Source organism: Halictus rubicundus, chromosome 8 (assembly GCF_050948215.1).
Source record: "Halictus rubicundus isolate RS-2024b chromosome 8, iyHalRubi1_principal, whole genome shotgun sequence".
Taxonomy (NCBI): domain Eukaryota; kingdom Metazoa; phylum Arthropoda; class Insecta; order Hymenoptera; family Halictidae; genus Halictus; species Halictus rubicundus.
Window position 1 is genome coordinate 7,479,769 of NC_135156.1, and position 20,636 is coordinate 7,500,404.

Here is a 20,636-nt window from a genome sequence, read left to right on the forward strand (position 1 = left end):
TATTTTTGCTGAAAACGAAGTTCACTGTTTCAAATAACAAACTTGTATTGTTCGAGGTTCACTGTTTCAAATAACAAACTTGTATTGCATAATTAGAAGCGCACTCATGGTCGAAGCTGACCATAGCATCAAAATACCACATGGTGCCCTCCTGTTACGGAGATCTCTCCAGGTGCACTGTATAGTACATTCTACGCTTTATGACCCCAGAGTAGTAGATTATTCATAACAACTTGTTGTACGCTCTGAAAGAGTGGAGGAAGTACAGCATACTCGGGATGCATAAAAGAAAAATTTATTAACCATTACATTTAACCAACTTTAAGAGAAGCGATATATGCGTTCTGAGATAACAAAAGTCAACAGCTGTCGTAAATGCATCAAGGAAAGTCACTTCCTCTGAAAGATCTGTCTGGTGCCGAACACGTGCTTTATCAGTAACTGCGGATTTTAATTAGGTTTCCTAAAGATTTTACAAATGCTGGTTATCTCAATTTTGATCTATTGTTTGCATTTTCACAGCTGAACAGTTATCTGTGCGCAGTGACGCTCGAAGTAATTTACATAACACTATAATACAATCTATGTTAAATATTTTTGGACATGTAACTCGCAATAGCTATTTTTAATAGATGTTTACGTTCGGCGAAAATAAATGTTCGCACGGTGAAAAAGAGTATCGTTCAAAATTTCGTGGAAACAAATGCACTCGAGAGTGACAGAATCTATCGTACGAATTGAGAGGATACGTATTCGATGGCCAAGATTGTTCATGTTAAATTCAAACAGGAATATCTCCTGGAATTCAGCAGGCTCCCTTCAATATTTGCTCGAATACGTTGCTCAAATACTTGACTTCTTGATTTCAATCTGGGTTCCATATTTGTAGAGAAATTGGAGCCAATAATTGCTTGCTGGTTAAATTCACGACGAAGATTCCGTAATTAACGGATTATACGATATCGAGCTGATTGCTTGATGGAGGAACGACGTACGGTAATGTTTAATAAAATAGAACGCTGTTCCAAATGACGTGGAAAAATTATATTCTCGCCGAGTATGTAAATTGGATTAAACGTTTTTGTATGTCGTTGCAAGAGGGAAGAAAAGGAAAAAATGAACGATGGATCGAGAAGATAGAGGATTCGAGCGTTAAAATGACTCCAAGTTTATAGTTGTGCTATATTTGTTTTTTTTTTTAACATATTTATTGCTGTTTAAACTCCACAATTTTTCGGGAACGGGACATTTAGTGTTCAAATAGTTACGAAAAATCGGTGACATAATTTTTTAAAATAAAATTTTTAAATAGCAGCAACACCATGGTCTGCTGGAACGAAACATTGTACAATAAAAATCTTCATGGGTGCATGTGCTACGCGTGCTCGTTAAAAACCCATGACATTTCACAAGAATAAAGTTTAAAACCGTTCATACACATTATAGCGATTATACAGGGAGTCTCACCTGGTTTTCTCGCTATTGTTACTCGTAGCAAAAAAATGTTTCAGAGGAAATTTGAATGGTATAAGATTATTAGTTTTTTCGTGAGTGAACGCGTAAAGGTCTTATGAAGGACAGCTTCGTTTTTTTTAAATGGAATTATGTATTATAATTACATAATATAATTATGTATGTAGAAAATATATTAAAAAGATATTGACCTACCAATGTCGAGAGGTTATTTATTTAGGATATATTTCAGTTAAAATAATTACAAGACACCATAAGTGTCATACCAAGGCGTTTGCTTTTATTTATTGCAGCAAAGTTTCAACATATCAACCATTTACAACATAGCACTTTTGAAATGTGTGTACAGTAAATACACCTCTGAAGATACCAAACCATTGTGATTCATATTTCTCGAAATCTTTGTTCGCGTATAGCTCTGTGGACACAGCTGCAGCTTCGCATAAACAGCACAAAATCTTCTTTGCAAAAAATATTTGTTCGCTATGGATTTGTTTGCGTTGAGAGTATCTGGTTATGTTTAGTGACAATTCAATATTTTTATTTTATTTTCCTTTTCTTTCGTATGAGGTATGCTTCAATCACATTTTTTATTATCAAACTTATACCTCACACAGTTTTCTTTCGATATAAGACGATTGCTTCGGACGACTTATTGCGAATGAAGGTACCTAAAACAAAAAGTGGACCGCCGGCCGTTCTGGCACTAAACGAATCCAGCGGACAACTTCGAAAGAAAAAGAGGGGATAGAGATTTTCTTGTTGCAAAAAAAACATTGTCGTCTTGTATCGAAAGAAAACTGTATAGGTATGACAAAGTTTTCAAAATAAAATGCTCGCAACGAAGTCTACGTATGTCCGTAGAAATATTTATTGTACATTTCTCAAAATACCAATGCAGGAAAATTACAGTTCGATCTGGCGTAACAAAATATTCAATGATAAAACCCGTAAAAATATAAAAACGTACTAACAACACCACTTTTTAGGAACGCACCGTCCAAATTTGTTTCTCAGCAAACCGGGTTTGCATTGGCAGCCTCTAACGCATTCCTGAAACATAAATGAAGACGCACTGATTAGAATAGGTGAAACGAAGGCCAATATCTCTCGCAGATCGTAGCGGAACTTTCTCGTTTCTGCATTTGAAGGATTTGAATACTAACCTTCGTGCAAACTCTTGGTTCAGGATTCTCACAAGTTAATGGACAGGCTGTTCCGCAATCGTTCCACTCCTCGTGCGGTGAACAGCTTTCAGGTCCATCAGCCGCTTAATTTGTAAAACGATTAATTAGAAACTGACAAAAGTATTCCTAAAGTAATAAAATACTGAACGATGAAAACCACAAAAATCTAAAAAAGTTTACGTACGACACGACTCTTTAGGCACGCAATCTCCCGACTCGTTTCGCAGCAAACCAGGTTTGCATTGGCAGCCTATAACGCATGGCTGAAACACAAATACAAGCGCACGGTTAGAAATGATACAACGAATCCTCTTTTCTGAAATTGTAGGCTTTGAATGCTAACCAGCGTGCAAATTCTTGGCTTAGAATTTTTGCAAGTTAATGGACAGGCTGTTCCGCACAGGCTCCAATCTTCATTCGGTGGGCAGCGGTTACCCCCAGCAGGCGCTTGATTTGTTAAAAGATTTATTAGAAACTGGGAAAAGTATTTCTAGAAAATTGAATGACTGAACAATATTGTTACTAATATATTACAAATGAATTTCCCGTACTGGAGTGAAGAAAATATCGACGCGTTGACGGTATTAAGATACACACTAATTTAATTATTTACTTAACAAAATACGTATATCTACATGTTATTCTACTCTCCAAACATTTAAGATTTTAACATATTAAGTTCGCCAAATAAAAATTTTTAGTGTCCTAAAAATCCTTATTCTCAAAAGATTCAACTGCGGTGTTAGCGACAATGCATATATTAGTAGCAATAATGAAACAATAAAAACATTTACGTACGACACCATTGTTTAGGCACGCATAGCCCCAATTTGCTTCTCACCCAACCAGGTTGGCATTGACAACCTCTAACGCATTGCTGAAATATAAATGTAAGCGCGATTAGGACAAAATGCAACAAATAGCTGCAGAATGGTATCATTGCTTGATCGCAACTTTCTCGTTTCTGAAATTGTGAGCTTTGAATACTAACCTTCGTGCAAACTCCTGGTTCAGGATTGTCACAAGTTAACGGACAGGCTGATCCGCACTCCTTCCATTCCTCATTCAGTGGACAAATTCGGGGACCCCCATCAGCCGCTTAATTTGTTAAAGGATTTATTAGACACTGAGAAAAGTATTACTATAAAATTGAACGACCGAGTGCTATTGTTTCCGAGTGAAAATTTGATCTTGCGCAATAAAATATTGAATGAGGAAAACTACAAAAATCTAAAAACATTTACGTACGACACAACTCCTTAGGCACGCACATTCCCAATTTGCTTCTCACCCAACCAGGTTTGCATTGGCAGCCACTAACGCATTGCTGAAACACAAACGTAGGCGCGCGATTAGAACGGATAAAATGAAAAAATGCAACAAATAGTTGCAGAATGGTATCATCGCTTGATCGCAATTTTCTCGTTTCTGAAATTGTGGGCTTTGAATACTAACCTTCGTGCAAACTCCTGGTTCAGGATTGTCACAAGTTAACGGACAAGCTGATCCGCACTCCTTCCATTCCTCATTCAGTGGACAAATTCGGGGACCCCCATCAGCCGCTTAATTTGTTAAAGGATTTATTAGACACTGAGAAAAGTATTTCTATAAAATTGAACGACCGAGTGCTATTGTTGCAGAGTAAAAATGTGATCTTGCGCAATAAAATATTGAATGATGAAAACCACAAAAATCTAAAAACATTTACTTACGACACAACTTCTTAGGCACGCATATTCCCCATTTGCTTCTCACCCAACCAGGTTTGCATTGACAGCCTCTAACGCATTGCTGAAACACAAATGTGAGCGCGATTAGAACAGATAAAACGAAAGCCAGCATTTCTCGCAAATAGTTGCGGAATAGTTTTCATGAGTAGATTGCAACGTCCTCGTTTCTGAAATTGTAGGCTTTGAATACTAACCTTTGTGCAAACTCCAGGTTCAGGATTTTCGCAAGTTAACGGACAGGCTGTTCCACACTCGTTCCATTCCTCATTCAGTGGACAAATTCGGGGACCCCCATCAGCCGCTTAATTTGTTAAAGGATTTATTAGACACTGAGAAAAGTATTTCTATAAAATTGAACGACCGAGTGCTATTGTTGCAGAGTAAAAATGTGATCTTGCGCAATAAAATATTGAATGATGAAAACCACAAAAATCTAAAAACATTTACGTACGACACAACTCCTTAGGCACGCACATTCCCAATTTGCTTCTCACCCAACCAGGTTTGCATTGGCAGCCACTAACGCATTGCTGAAACACAAACGTAAGCGCGCGATTAGAACGGATAAAATGAAAAAATGCAACAAATAGTTGCAGAATGGTATCATCGCTTGATCGCAATTTTCTCGTTTCTGAAATTGTGGGCTTTGAATACTAACCTTCGTGCAAACTCCTGGTTCAGGATTGTCACAAGTTAACGGACAAGCTGATCCGCACTCCTTCCATTCCTCATTCAGTGGACAAATTCGGGGACCCCCATCAGCCGCTTAATTTGTTAAAGGATTTATTAGACACTGAGAAAAGTATTTCTATAAAATTGAACAACCGAGTGCTATTGTTGCAGAGTAAAAATGTGATCTTGCGCAATAAAATATTGAATGATGAAAACCACAAAAATCTAAAAACATTTACTTACGACACAACTTCTTAGGCACGCATATTCCCCATTTGCTTCTCACCCAACCAGGTTTGCATTGACAGCCTCTAACGCATTGCTGAAACACAAATGTGAGCGCGATTAGAACAGATAAAACGAAGGCCAGCATTTCTCGCAAATAGTTGCGGAATAGTTTTCATGAGTAGATTGCAACGTCCTCGTTTCTGAAATTGTAGGCTTTGAATACTAACCTTTGTGCAAACTCCAGGTTCAGGATTTTCGCAAGTTAACGGACAGGCTGTTCCACACTCGTTCCATTCCTCATTCAGTGGACAGCGGCCACCCCCATTGGCCGCTTAATTTGTTACAAGATTTATTAGAAACTGTGAAAAATACAGTGAATTCTCGATATATGTCAACAACACGGATCTTGCCGGCGTCATGTATAGTCCAGGAGACATTCCCGAGCCGTGTTATGTTTACACTCCTCGGCGTCCGAGGCCTCTCGAGCTTTGCGGCCCCTCACGGGGTATACCCCGCGGAGTGGGGATAATTCCGCGACATTTGTCATCCGGGTCTTGGCGACATATATAGAGAAATCACGGTATTTCTAAAGTGATAAACATTTACGTACGACATGACTCTTTAGGCACGCACTCCCCCGACTCGTTTCTCAGCAAACCAGGTTTGCATTGACAGCCTTTAACGCATTGCTGAAACACAAATACAAGCGGACGATTAGAAATGATACAACGAATGCAATTTCCTTGTTTCTGAAATTGTAGGCTTGCAATACTTACCAGCGTGCAAATTTTTGGCTCAGGATTTTTGCAAGTTGATGGGCAGGCTGTTCCGCACTCGTTCCAATCCTCATTCGGTGGACAGCGGTCACCCCCATCAGCCGCTGAATTGGTTAAACGATTTATTAAAAACTGAAGAAAGTATTTCTAAAGTAATAAAATATTGAATGAGAAAAACCACAAAAATCTAAAAACATCTACGTACGACACGACTCTTTAGGCACGCACTCTCCCGATTCGTTTCTCAGCAAACCAGGTTTGCATTGGCAACCTTTAACGCATTGCTGAAACACAGATACAAACACAGGATTATAAATGAAACAACGAATTCCAGTATTTCTCGCAAATAGTTTCCATGAGTACATTACAACGTCCTCGTTTCTGATACTGTCGACTTTGAATACTAACCAGCGTGCAAATTCTTGGGCCAGGATTTTTGCAAGTTGATGGGCAGGCTGTTCCGCACTCGTTCCAATCCTCATTCGGTGGACAGCGGTCATCCCCATCAGCCGCTGAATTTGTTAAACAATTTATTAGAAACTGAGAAAATGATTTCTATAAAATCGATCGGCTGAATGATATTGTTGCGACACATTTATATAACTAACATTAAGCAAAAATTTGATCTTTAGACATAAAATATTGAATGATAAAAATCACAGGAATTTATAACATTTACGTACGACACGACTCTTTAGGAACGCAATCTCCCGATTCGTTTCTGAGCAAACCAGGTTTGCATTGGCAACCTTTAACGCATTGCTGAAACACAGATACAAACACAGGATTATAAATGACACAACGAATTCCAGTATTTCTCGCAAATAGTTTTCATGAGTACATTACAACGTCCTCGTTTCTGATACTGTCGACTTTGAATACTAACCAGCGTGCAAATTCTTGGGCCAGGATTTTTGCAAGTTGATGGGCAGGCTGTTCCGCACTCGTTCCAATCCTCATTCGGTGGACAGCGGTCATCCTCATCAGCCGCTGAATTTGTTAAACAATTTATTAGAAACTGAGAAAATGATTTCTATAAAATCGATCGGCTGAATGATATTGTTGCGACACATTTATATAACTAACATTAAGCAAAAATTTGATCTTTAGACATAAAATATTGAATGATAAAAGTCACAGGAATTTATAACATTTACGTACGACACGACTCTTTAGGAACGCAATCTCCCGATTCGTTTCTGAGCAAACCAGGTTTGCATTGGCAGCCTTTAACGCATTGCTGAAACACAAATAGAAGCGGACGATTAGAAATGATACACCGAATGTCAGTATTCCTCGCAAATGGTTGCAGAATAGTTCGCACGAGTAAATTGCAATGTCCCCGTTTCAGAGATTGTAAGCTTTGAATACTGACCAGTGTGCAAACTCTTGGGCCAGGATTTTTGCAAGTTGATGGGCAGGCTGTTCCGCACTCGTTCCAATCCTCATTCGGTGGACAATGGTTACCCCGATCGGGCGCTTAATTTGTTAAACGATTAATTAGAAACTGAGGAAAGTATTTCTAAAGTACTAAAATATTGAATGGGAAAAACCACAAAAATCTAAAAACATCTACGTACGACACGACTCTTTAGGCACGCATTCTCCCGATTCGTTTCTCAGCAAACCAGGTTTGCATTGGCAACCTTTAACGCATTGCTGAAACAAAGATACAAACACAGGATTATAAATGACACAACGAATTTCAGTATTTCTCGCAAATAGTGTTCATGAGTACATTACAACGTCCTCGTTTCTGATACTGTCGACTTTGAATACTAACCAGCGTGCAAATTCTTGGGCCAGGATTTTTGCAAGTTGACGGACAGGCTGTTCCGCACTCTTTCCAATCTTCATTCGGTGGACAGCGGTCACCCCCATCAGCCGCTGAATTGGTTAAACGATTTATTAAAAACTGAAGAAAGTATTTCTAAAGTAATAAAATATTGAATGAGAAAAACCACAAAAATCTAAAAATATCTACGTACGACACGACTCTTTAGGCACGCATTCTCCCGATTCGTTTCTCAGCAAACCAGGTTTGCATTGGCAACCTTTAACGCATTGCTGAAACACAGATACAAACACAGGATTATAAATGACACAACGAATTCCAGTATTTCTCGCAAATAGTTTTCATGAGTACATTACAACGTCCTCGTTTCTGATACTGTCGACTTTGAATACTAACCAGCGTGCAAATTCTTGGGCCAGGATTTTTGCAAGTTGACGGACAGGCTGTTCCGCACTCGTTCCAATCCTCATTCGGTGGACAGCGGTCATCCCCATCAGCCGCTGAATTTGTTAAACAATTTATTAGAAACTGAGAAAATGATTTCTATAAAATCGATCGGCTGAATGATATTGTTGCGACACATTTATATAACTAACATTAAGCAAAAATTTGATCTTTAGACATAAAATATTGAATGATAAAAATCACAGGAATTTATAACATTTACGTACGACACGACTCTTTAGGAACGCAATCTCCCGATTCGTTTCTGAGCAAACCAGGTTTGCATTGGCAACCTTTAACGCATTGCTGAAACACAGATACAAACACAGGATTATAAATGACTCAACGAATTCCAGTATTTCTCGCAAATAGTTTTCATGAGTACATTACAACGTCCTCGTTTCTGATACTGTCGACTTTGAATACTAACCAGCGTGCAAATTCTTGGGCCAGGATTTTTGCAAGTTGATGGGCAGGCTGTTCCGCACTCGTTCCAATCCTCATTCGGTGGACAGCGGTCACCCCCATCAGCCGCTGAATTGGTTAAACGATTTATTAAAAACTGAAGAAAGTATTTCTAAAGTAATAAAATATTGAATGAGAAAAACCACAAAAATCTAAAAACATCTACGTACGACACGACTCTTTAGGCACGCATTCTCCCGATTCGTTTCTCAGCAAACCAGGTTTGCATTGGCAACCTTTAACGCATTGCTGAAACACAGATACAAACACAGGATTATAAATGACACAACGAATTCCAGTATTTCTCGCAAATAGTTTTCATGAGTACATTACAACGTCCTCGTTTCTGATACTGTCGACTTTGAATACTAACCAGCGTGCAAATTCTTGGGCCAGGATTTTTGCAAGTTGACGGACAGGCTGTTCCGCACTCGTTCCAATCCTCATTCGGTGGACAGCGGTCATCCCCATCAGCCGCTGAATTTGTTAAACAATTTATTAGAAACTGAGAAAATGATTTCTATAAAATCGATCGGCTGAATGATATTGTTGCGACACATTTATATAACTAACATTAAGCAAAAATTTGATCTTTAGACATAAAATATTGAATGATAAAAATCACAGGAATTTATAACATTTACGTACGACACGACTCTTTAGGAACGCAATCTCCCGATTCGTTTCTGAGCAAACCAGGTTTGCATTGGCAGCCTTTAACGCATTGCTGAAACACAAATAGAAGCGGACGATTAGAAATGATACACCGGATGTCAGTATTCCTCGCAAATGGTTGCAGAATAGTTCGCACGAGTAAATTGCAATGTCCCCGTTTCAGAGATTGTAAGCTTTGAATACTGACCAGTGTGCAAACTCTTGGGCCAGGATTTTTGCAAGTTGATGGGCAGGCTGTTCCGCACTCGTTCCAATCCTCATTCGGTGGACAATGGTTACCCCGATCGGGCGCTTAATTTGTTAAACGATTAATTAGAAACTGAGGAAAGTATTTCTAAAGTACTAAAATATTGAATGGGAAAAACCACAAAAATCTAAAAACATCTACGTACGACACGACTCTTTAGGCACGCATTCTCCCGATTCGTTTCTCAGCAAACCAGGTTTGCATTGGCAGCCTGTAACGCATTCCTGAAATACAAATACACGATTAGAAATGATACAACGAATGCAACGCCCCCGTTTCTGAAATTGTAGGCTTCGAATACTAACCAGCGTGCAAATTCTTGGTTTAGGATTTTCGCAAGTTAATGGGCAGGCTGTTCCGCACACGTCCCAGTCCTCGTTCGGTGGACAGCGGTTGCCCCCAGGAGCCCCTTGATTTGTTAAACGATTTATTAGAGACAGAGAAAAGGATTTCGATAAAATTGTATAGCTGATTGATATTGTTACTAATATATTACAAATGAATTTCCCGTACTGAAGTAAAGAAAGTATCAACGCGTTGACGACGATAAGATACAAACTAATTTAATTATTTATTTAACAAAATACGCGTACCTACATATTTTTCTTCTCCCCAAATATTCAAGATTTTAATATATTACCTAGTTCGCCAGATAAAAAATTTTTAGTGTTTAAAAATCCTTATCCTCGAAAGATTCAAAAGGGTTGTTAGGGAGAAAGTATATATTAGTAGCTATAATGAAACAATAAAAACATTTACGTACGACACCACTTTTTAGGCACGCATAGACCCAATTTGCTTCTCACCCAACCAGGTTTACATTGGCAGCCTTTAACGCATTGCTGAAACACAAATGCAGGCGCGCGATTAGAACAGATAAAACGAATTTCAGTATTTCCAGTTGATCGCAATTTTCTCGTTTCTGAAATTGTAGGCTTTGTATACTAACCTGCGTGCAATCTCTTGGTTCAGGATTTTCGCAAGTTAACGGACAGGCTGTTCCGCACTCGTTCCATTGCTCGTTCAGTGGACAAATTCGGATACCCTCGGTAGCTGTTTCATTTGTTCAATGACACATTAGAAACGAAAAATCTTCGAATAAAATGAACGATTATGAAACTAGAATCAGGTGTGTAGTGTTCCAATATTTCTTGGATCCACTGTAAGTATGTATGTATATCTACAGGATGACCCAAAATTGTGTACTCCCTTGGAAGGGATGATTCTTGAGGTCATTTGATGTAACTTTGCCAACAAATGCCATATTTAAAACAATACTATTTATTTAATATTTGCAAAAGCAAATGAAACGTGCGACAATTTGTTCAGACGTTATCAAAAGAAAGGCGGCCATTTTGATGAGATCAGATTTTAGTAACAATATGTTCATTTGTTACGTTCAAGTTGATTCTCTTATGTATAGATTTGTATTAATTTTAACATATTACAAAGAGAAACAAAAAAATTGCAAAACATTTTTGAATACTTTCTATACAGATGAAAAAGTTGTGAAATGGAACCTTTAGTATTATCTCGGTGATTCCGACTAATTGTAATTTTTTCTTTAACACGTTGTCTAGTAAACCAATCCTTGTAACTTCTCAAAAAAAAGTCAATTACACCAAAAATACGAGAACCTACTTCAGAGCAAAGTTTTTGAAAAGACACACGTTTGTTATATTCGTATAGTTTTATAATTTTTAATATAATTTACATAATTTTAATACTCACTGATAGTTAGCATAGTAAATGCTGCCAACAGTAGGAGAACGTATCGGGACATCGTGATGTTGGAGTTTTTCGCAAAATGCTTCAGACGAATCTGAGAACAGCTAGCAAAGAGCACATTATATACTCCGTGGAAATGCTTCCGTATATAGATTTGGTTTAACAAAAGCAAACTATAGTGTGACAATGACAGTCCGATAAGAAATGTAAAAACATTTTCTGATAAGTGGTTTCTAGATGATTGTTTGCGTGAGATATGCAAAGAACATATACATGTATGCACGAAAAATATGCATATATCCACGGACAATACGTACAGATTGTGAGTAATATGTTTGACAAAAATATATTGCATTTAGCATTGTCTGAACTTATCCAAGGTGATTTGACAATTTTCATTTATATAATTCTTTATTTCGTCGAGGTAGTATAATTTGCATTAAGATAAATTAAAAGTAATTTTTGTATGTACTGAACATTCAGTAACTAACACTTTCGGTTAACTGAAAGAAATTGTTGTATATCACCGGCTATCATGTATGTAGATATGCATATTCATATTTGCTCTAATAGCATTAGGGGATATTTAACATGAAGTACTGATATATCGTTTGAAAATACTTATGAAAGGATTCTGCTTGTCTTTGTTAGATCAATCACCACGACAGAGTTAAACAACTATACAAAACGCCTTTTGTTGACAAGAAGCGCTGCTTTCGTTCCGGCTGTGTCGAAACTGTTTGTTTTCTTAGTATGCAGAATGTAAGCTGAGGAGGTAATAATGTTTGATCTTGCAAACATGAAATCTCATTTCCACAAATACATCGACGGGTTCGTTAGTGTATGCTTACCTCATTTTGTTAAACCATCGAACTTCTTCACGTACACTGCCACTCAAACGTACGTGGATAGTTGTCATTTTCTGAGAATCGATGACAAAAATTTATTTTATCGTATTTATTAATATTATTAGCAGATAGTAATCTGGTTTACACCAGCACCTAAATTGAACCACTCTTCACAATGTTATATCAATAGATTGCGAATATTTATGCAAAATGAAAATTGTCCGCATGAATTGCAAGACCTTACATAAACATTTATCTCTTCCTTAGTATGTAATTGTAGTGAAACGAAAATAATGGAACACCAGTTTTAAATTCTTTAAGTGTTGCTACTATTTTGTATTTGATCCACTCATTTTTATCATGAATGTATAAAATCTGTCTAGTTATTCACAGTAGTAATTAATTATGAACTGTGCTTTGAGTAAACTCAGCTGTGTAAAGTATTATCTCCGTAACTGTCGCAAAGGTCTCTACTGTAACTGTCAAAATTGTATCCCCACCACTGAAGGGGTTCCCCATTGGAATCAGCGGGGGGTCGAGTATCGGTGAGACTCACACTAATGGACGCGAAGCAGAAGATTGCAACTTTTATAATTTTCGATATTTTTTAATGAAACTTTTGCCATCGTCTCGTTTTTCTAATTAAAATGGCACCAAACAGCGATACGACAGTTACGGAGAGGCTACCGTATTATAAATGATACTGATTACCTCCGATTTGTAAATTAAGTTCAATCTGACGCTTGTCTAAATTCAGCTCTTCACTCGTGCATTTAGAAATTTTTAAATTCAATAGATCTGTTAATGATTTTATAATTATTTTTAGGTAATCACATTTAAGAAAGTGAGGATATACTTTTGTGGATACACATATTTTGTAGTGACTTGCCCTTCGTGGCTCGCGTAAATAGAGCTGTCCGCCTTTTATCCAATTCATTTGGGGAACGTAATTCAGTTTCGCCGGGAGTATCATCTTTATTTTTCTCGCGATAATTCTCCTTTCACTCGGAAATATGGGTCATACTACGTTGAACGGATCAGGCTTTACACCTTGTTTCAGCGACTTTGATGAAACTGGGACATGGTGCAGTCCATACGCAATGAGAGGGTGCGAAACTCCGTTTCGAATCCTTTGTCAGGATGTAAAACATTCGAGTTACTTCCGGCCAATTCTCTCGGAAACTACTTGTTCCTTTGAAATTGTTCTCGTTAACGAGTTGCATACCTCTGGCTGAATAAAAAAACCGATTTTTCAAAAGTACTGTAGTTAGTACGATCCTTTCGAAAAACTCTCCCACAGGTTTTTTTGAAAGTTCGTACAACTGCTGGGTTTATGGCTTCGAAAATGCAGTCGTATTGAACAGTGGCAACGAATAATTGAAACTTTAAACTCCGCATTAAAATTTCATTTTTTATGATTTCCTAACAACTTCTTTTGCAGAGAACCTGTATCTGAGTTATTCAACACTCGCAATCGTCTGAGATTATAATGCTGCATATTTCGCGGCTTCGCATGGTCGTAAGACTGCAACTTTATGCAAATTCACATTTTCGTATGTAACGATTTAGTACAGTGAATGCCACTGTACTAATTCCGCTACCCAGTCTGAGGAGCACAGTTCCATAATATAACAAAGTTTGCAAACAACACAACTATTTTATCAAAAATAGCATTTGTTTCTTTACTTAATTTCATAATTATTGATTCAGATATTTCGCGAAAAAGTTAATTGTAAATGATTTATCAATTTTTCTTGTATAATTTTCGTTTAATCGCAGAAATAATTGGTCAAATTGGCTGTTCAATACCAATTTCTTAGTTCAAGGTCAACTGAAGGTCATAGCATAGTAGGTCATTGAATTCACCATCGTGACTGAAAAAAACTGATTAACTTTTGTTCGAAACATTTTTTTGTACTAAATTGGTTTTTTTGGAACTAAATTGTAGACCACCCTGTATATCAATCGAATCTTCTATAAGTTTATGGATGCTTCTTATTGAAAAATCCGAAAGGGTTTAAAAATTTTTCATCAACTCGGTATATCATGGCGAAGAAACTGTAGATAATAAATTCGTTGCGCGGATAAAAAGCGCTAAAGCGAACACTCCGTATTTTCTGAATATATTCCTTGACTAGTCATAGCTAAATCAGCAGTCTGTGAGGTACATTTCGATTTCGAATATTTATATTCTTTATATTTCAGATTTCTATTCATTGCTTTTGATTAAACTACCCCCACCTTCGCCTTCAACGTTCCCATAGAAATAAGGAAGAGGATTGGAGTGCACTTAAATATGCACTTCACGAAATCTTCGTATTTTTGGAGATATAACATTTTAGAATACACGAGACAGTGAAATGAATGCGGAATACAGATTTCTTATCAGGCTGCGAACATTACTGGCGTTTCTATGTTATAATAAATAAGTGGATATATTAAAAGATTGTTATACTATTTTCGACTTCTTGAGGTTAATAAAGAAAAAAGATTTGGTTTCTACAATTGGCTTATACAATTTTTCTTTTGCATACTTATTAGCATATATGTAGGGTGTTAAGCTTTATACAATCCTTTAAATTTCTAAATTTGCAGGACAAGATTTTGAAAATACATAAACTTTCATAAACCGCGTATACAGATTTAAATCATATTATGATATAATCTCGTAACCTACGTGGTGTCCTCTTCCCTCGCTCTCGCACTCTTTCTACTCACCCGCAGGCATAACCCTCGCACGTCATCGTCGTTCGTCCCCGTTCTTATTTACTTAATCTACTTAGCTTAATCTTACTCCATACCATCATCCTGCTCTTCGTCGTATCTCCGGTCTATCAGATTCATTGATCCTCTCTTTTAGTGCCCACGCTTGTCTTCCTTATCAATGTCAAATCCTTCATTCAGCTCTCCTCTCTCGTATCATCCCTTTAAATTCTCTTCATCATCCCTCTTCTGCCTTCACCCCTCCTTTGACACACCCATCCAACACATGTTCCCAATTTGACTCTCTCCACCCGTACACCTCCCAGTACTCTGTTCTCCTCCCCGAACCTATATATCTAGCCTACCATTTCATTTCTTAATGTGAACCTAGCTACCCTAATTCTCCACCCCATTCCCCTTCGCGTTGTTCCGTAGACGTTCAGGTTGCCCTTCCGTTCTTATTTCCCTATAGATAGCAACACCTGCTTCGTCTTATCGCACCCTTTCTATTTTTGCAATTCCTTGCTAGACTGCGGATCTTCATTGCAAACTAAAAATGTTCTACCGCGATGATAACAAAACTAGAGTGAAATACAACAGGTTGAAAATAGTGGAATGTTCGAGAATAGTACAAACGTAACTTTTTCAATATTTTGGTAATCAACTTTTTTAATTTTTATTATATTGTTTTTTTTTTTAATATTCTTGCATTTCCAATTTTTTTAACAAAGCCAGACAAATTTAACGTTTTACATATTATTGAAGGTACTAGAGTCTTTCTGTATAGGGTGTCCAGGTATTGATGGTAAAACCGTGGAGGGGGTGGTTCTACAAGTCGAAAATATAGAATGAATTTTTTTCATTTCATGCCTCGGACTCGAGGAAATCGAGTTCGAAAATTCGGCGAACACGCCGGCTATTGAATAGGAATCGTCTGACGCGTCTGATCATGGCCAACCAATTCTACTTCCTGCCTGTGCTAACTGAAGCATGGGAAACCGACGGATTTTTAATCTCGATTTTCTCGAAATCGAGGCGCCAAGCGAAAAAATGTTATTCCTCTTTTTCCATTTATTTTCTCATGTAGAATCACTGTCCCCTTCGCGGTTATATCATCAATACTGGGACACCCTGTATATGAGACGAAAATATATAGATCTTTTTAAGTTCAGCGAAATCAGAAAAGTAAATTAATATCTAAATACGCAAACAACGCAGTAAGCCGAATTGTGATAGCGTCCCAGTACACAGAAAACTGATAAAAGGTATGTTCAATCAGTATTAAACGAATTTCGTCGAGTACAATTCCACAAAGTGAAGCAATAATTTTATTTGCCAGCAATATCGCCGTATTTTTAAGAATGCAAATTCAAATTTTGTGTAGTATTAAATAGACCACGATGAACGTAGATTTTGAGAAAATTTTAAATCTTTTGAAAATAGCAAATTGCATGTTCTTATCTTTGGAATTGTATCAGGTGTTTATAATTAGAGATGATGTTGGTGATTTATAATAGAAATTCGTGGAACATTAAATCAGCGAGTCAAACCGGCTTTTCGAAATATGTAGGACATTTTTATCGTGTGAAAATAAATAATTTGCGAATTTGTTGAGTGTTCAACGATATTACACAATAAAGCTTAAATTGTTTAAATGTGTGATCCTACGTTAAGGATGAGGAAGTATAAAATCAAATGAATTTGTTAGTCGGACAACTTTACAGTAAACACATACAAAGAAGAAACACAAAATAAATTAAATTGGTGTAACAAAAATTTTGTCGCATTCGACTTAACTACAGTACATATCAACAAATAAACAGAATGAGAATGAGAATAAGCTGAGCGAGGATGTCGATATATTATTCTGAACTTGTTATGTTCATTAAAGGAAGAGAGAAACTTTAATAGGGATACTATTTGTGATGCATACTTTTATTCTACATTAAAAACCCCAGTCTCATTATAAGAATGTTTACGGCTTCCCACAAAGAAGTCAAAGCGGAAGTTTTACGGAAAATTATTAATGCCAACTAAATTAGCAAAGATATTCTAAATACCAAATGAATAAACAACTTCTAACACCTAAAAGAAGACTCAAATCGTTTATTCCAATTTTAAAAAAATTATTCGTCTTTGTGTCCGTATACTTTTTTCCGATACTGTATACTCTACTTCAACACGTTAACATGGCTATTATCTAAAGGATAGGGCTAAATGCGATGCAACAAACTGTTTTCTTTCAAAACTGGTCATATTAGCGGTAATATTTTCTGATTTACATATGCAACAGGTAGACCACAATCATAGTAGTTAAATGCAATAATCGCCAGGAAATGAATTTTTAAAGTTCTTATCTAACCTATGACGTATTAATTTTTGCTTTTGTATAGTCAAATTTACATATGGTGCGAATATAAACGTGGTAAGCCTCAAGGTGGCGTCAGAACCGTCGGAAACTCTTTACGCTCCATTTGCAAAATAACATTCGCGGAACATGTCGCGCCTTACTTTTGTTTTGTTCACCGTGATGCTCACGCTGTACACCACCGGTGAGTATTGAAATTGTGGAAAATGTTTTTACCAAACATCTCCCGCTAACATATTGTAAATATTACCAAAGAGATTTGTCATTTTTAGCTTTTAAATATCGACTCACGTGTATCGTCGAAACACTTTTTCGAAATTTTTGATACAGGCCGAAAATAAAAACAGTTGTAAACAGCAGTTAATATTTCTTTCGTAGTTCAAACTAAACATAATTTTGCCAAAATTTTCATTGCATATAAAACAACAAATGAAGTCGTTCGGTTCATTTATGGAAAAGTTATTCTGATTTAAAGTGTGTGCCATCAACTATGAGACTAACTGTAGTTGCATGTTTATATAAAAAGGTATATACGGTAAGTTTGAAAAAAGTATTGTTACTAATAAATCGTTGTATCGCTTAAGCAGTGAGTGCTGATGACGACTGTCCACCGAATATGATTTGGAGTGGCTGCGCAACTCCCTGTCCACCAACTTGTAAAAATCCCCATCCAACAATTTGCCCAGATGTTAGTATTATACATAAAAACTTGATTCTATAAGAATGTATTTATTTTTGGTTATTTCTATTGTAATATATGTTCAAAGAAATTTTATTAAATAATTCCCCACGAATGGAATAGTAATAATTTCAAACTAACAAATTTGAACGAGTCCAGTAATTCTAGTATTGAAATATTAATTAATGAATGTAATCTGAAATTGAATTTTTGTTTCAGTATTGCAAGGCCGGCTGCCAATGCGAATCGGGTCTTTTAAAAAATGACTTAGGAGAATGTGTTCCCGCATCGAAATGTTAATCATCTATTGATTTGGTTATTAGATATTAAATGTAATTGTAATAGCTACTTGATGTTGCACTAGTAAATGTACAGTTAAGAATTGTAACTGGTATGAAATTTACTTTTATTTTCCCTTTTTCTAAAGATAACTTTTTACGTATTATAAACGTAACGTGATATGCATATTTAATAAATATATACTTATGAAATGTTCACTATCTGAATAATGTAAAATATTATATACCACTACCCAAAGCTGTTAAAAACGAATAATGTATAAAAAATTACAAATGAGAATTTACATTATTAGATAATTTATTTCACACATTTATGATAAAAATCGTTTAAAGAAGGTTTCCTTGCCGGTCGGTACAAAAACAATTGGAAGGCTCGTCGCTTTACATTTGACGAATATTTCAAGATAATTTGTTATTTGAATACGTTCTACGACCGCAAAGCGCACAGCCCGCTGCATTGATTCGGACAAATGGTTTCTGCTTTCACTGTTTTGCAATACACATTTGATTCTGTCAGAGTAATAGCAAACATGTTCGAATGATTTTATTAAATGCGTCCAAAATGGGATAGAGAATCACACAAATTTGTCCGACATTGATCGAAGCATTTTGAAATTTTGAAAGAAGATTTTATCGAACAAGAAAACATCTGAAAACGTTTTCGACGATTTCATTCAGAATTCTATGCCACCCTAAGGTGTAGTTCGAAAGTGACAATATCACGGATTTAGGTTCGTATCATGTCACCAACTATAACTATCCCCGAAATATCTAATTAATCACCTTGTACGGTTACGTACAGTTCGATCCTAATCGATTACCCCGGAGGTCCATACGCGAAAGTGTAAATGCTAACTTATAACGGACATACATGTGGAAGTTTCAGATGCACACGATGGCGCTCGTAGTGTGCGTAACTCAGGTTTCGCGACCATTAATTAACGGCACATCATCAACGATACTGTTGGCCGCAAATAACAAAAAGTTGTCGCGCAGGTGAAGAATATTTAATTACACATACACTACTTCGACCAACTCGCAGACGCAGGTGACTGCCTCGCTGTTTGCATTCTTAATACTCGTGTACATACATACGTAAACGTTTGACATGTACATCGTGCTCGCTACATAATGCGGGGGGTGTCCAAAACGTGCTAAAGTGTGTGAAGATAGTTTATCTCTGTGCATGAACACTTTGTATGAACCAAAAACTCTTTGCTTTGTGTCGCGCTGTACTCAATTTAACCAAAAACGTGGGCAGCATTCGCGTCTTTGTTAATTATAAGTTATTCGTTAGAGACGGACCAGTCTTGGGAGTTTCTCGACTCGTAGAACATGATTTTAACGTTATTTCTTTGCTAGGATAGAAAACCACCTTTATAAATAGAATTTGATGCATTTATCACAAAAGTAGGTAGGTTCAATTTAAAGTTAGTAAAATATTTGAAAAATTTAAGGACATCAATATATTTTCTCAAACTTATTAAAATTATTAACAGAAAGAAAGTTTGTGAAAGAGTGTTTCAATTTCAAGCATAACATGGTCTCTATATAGTGTAACATTAAAATTTATAATACCTACTTTCATAAATAAAAATGATAATTCGTAACTACATTTGAGCATAGTTTCATGAATTCTGATCACCATATGCTGATCACATTTATCAGAGTCCGTAAATCAAAAACTTTTTTTTTCAATTGCGTTCACGTTTCTGGAAAAATTGATCCCTGTGAGTCGTTACTTCGGTTGAAGCTACAGTAACTTTCGAATAATTGTGTTTCGCGTACATGGACGCTCAGGACAAACACCATAACTCTGAAGTCGTGCAAACTTTTTTTGTCTGCTGTGCAGAGTGAACGTATTAATAACGATTTTGACTATTTCTTCACTTTAGGCACACTTAGAAACACAAAATTGGTAAGTCCCAAATGTGTCCCGAAGTGATATACAAAAAATTGTGGAGGCATTGTTTGTCATATCTTAAATGACAATTTTTACTGTATTAAAATCACTCGATAATATTAAGTTACCACATAGTATTAAAATGTATTTTGCATTGAACTTCGCGCTTCTATTTTAGCAACAAATTGGTACACTCATTAGAAGTTGTTGAAAATTAATGCAAGCTACAGTTCATCATTAATGCATCACAACGTAAGAATTTTCGAACACTGCGCGCCTGCGTAATACTAACGGTATAATAGTGACGTACAACAGTACAATTATCCGAAAATTAATAAATGTGATATGACTTCACTTCTCTTTTATTATTCAATTCAAATTTGCTATATTGTCGTCCCCAACTTTTTTTTCTATCG

The 20,636-nt window shown here is 36.5% G+C and overlaps 2 protein-coding genes across 5 annotated transcripts; one reads left to right on the forward strand and one right to left on the reverse strand.

Moving 5' to 3' along the window:
* Positions 1-2,316: 2,316 nt before the first annotated feature.
* Positions 2,317-11,524, reverse strand: LOC143356436 (zonadhesin-like). 3 transcript variants are annotated; one of them, XM_076792130.1, is made up of 37 exons: positions 11,424-11,524; positions 10,642-10,745; positions 10,456-10,534; positions 9,998-10,101; positions 9,838-9,916; positions 9,633-9,736; positions 9,419-9,497; positions 9,144-9,247; positions 8,941-9,019; positions 8,736-8,839; positions 8,533-8,611; positions 8,258-8,361; positions 8,055-8,133; positions 7,850-7,953; positions 7,647-7,725; positions 7,442-7,545; positions 7,228-7,306; positions 6,953-7,056; positions 6,750-6,828; positions 6,475-6,578; positions 6,272-6,350; positions 6,067-6,170; positions 5,901-5,979; positions 5,518-5,621; positions 5,306-5,384; positions 5,049-5,155; positions 4,842-4,920; positions 4,585-4,691; positions 4,373-4,451; positions 4,116-4,222; positions 3,909-3,987; positions 3,652-3,758; positions 3,459-3,537; positions 3,004-3,107; positions 2,845-2,923; positions 2,640-2,743; positions 2,317-2,526 (listed from the first exon to the last, which is right to left on the reverse strand). In XM_076792130.1, the coding sequence occupies exons 1-37, from the start codon at positions 11,473-11,475 to the stop codon at positions 2,443-2,445; spliced, it is 3,363 nt and encodes a 1,120-aa protein (XP_076648245.1). In that variant the 5' UTR covers positions 11,476-11,524; the 3' UTR covers positions 2,317-2,442. The 3 variants fall into 3 exon arrangements, with proteins under 3 accessions (XP_076648245.1, XP_076648246.1, XP_076648247.1); XM_076792131.1 differs by lacking the exons at positions 5,306-5,384; positions 5,518-5,621; XM_076792132.1 differs by lacking the exons at positions 5,306-5,384; positions 5,518-5,621; positions 5,901-5,979; positions 6,067-6,170.
* Positions 11,525-17,401: 5,877 nt separating this feature from the next.
* On the forward strand, positions 17,402-18,460 carry LOC143356325 (chymotrypsin inhibitor-like). Of its 2 annotated transcripts, none has more exons than XM_076791919.1 (3): positions 17,402-17,523; positions 17,924-18,027; positions 18,238-18,460. In XM_076791919.1, exons 1-3 carry the CDS (start codon positions 17,469-17,471, stop codon positions 18,316-18,318), a joined length of 240 nt encoding a protein of 79 aa, XP_076648034.1. In that variant the 5' UTR covers positions 17,402-17,468; the 3' UTR covers positions 18,319-18,460. The 2 variants fall into 2 exon arrangements, with proteins under 2 accessions (XP_076648034.1, XP_076648035.1); XM_076791920.1 differs by having other exon boundaries at positions 17,411-17,523; positions 17,927-18,027; positions 18,238-18,453.
* The last annotated feature ends 2,176 nt before the right edge of the window (positions 18,461-20,636 follow it).

Excerpts from the sequence above, each read along its gene's own strand:
- LOC143356325 (XM_076791919.1), top strand. The coding sequence starts at position 17,469 with ATGTCGCGCCTTACTTTTGTTTTGTTCACCGTGATGCTCACGCTGTAC. Across the intron at positions 17,524-17,923 it reads GCTCACGCTGTACACCACCG|CAGTGAGTGCTGATGACGAC; the intron begins GTGAGTATTGAA and ends GTATCGCTTAAG. Across the intron at positions 18,028-18,237 it reads ATCCAACAATTTGCCCAGAT|TATTGCAAGGCCGGCTGCCA; the intron begins GTTAGTATTATA and ends TTTTTGTTTCAG.
- LOC143356436 (XM_076792130.1), bottom strand. The coding sequence starts at position 11,475 with ATGTCCCGATACGTTCTCCTACTGTTGGCAGCATTTACTATGCTAACT. Across the intron at positions 6,351-6,474 it reads GCCCAAGAATTTGCACGCTG|CAATGCGTTAAAGGTTGCCA; the intron begins GTTAGTATTCAA and ends TCTGTGTTTCAG. Across the intron at positions 3,538-3,651 it reads AACCAGGAGTTTGCACGAAG|CAATGCGTTAGAGGTTGTCA; the intron begins GTTAGTATTCAA and ends TTTATATTTCAG.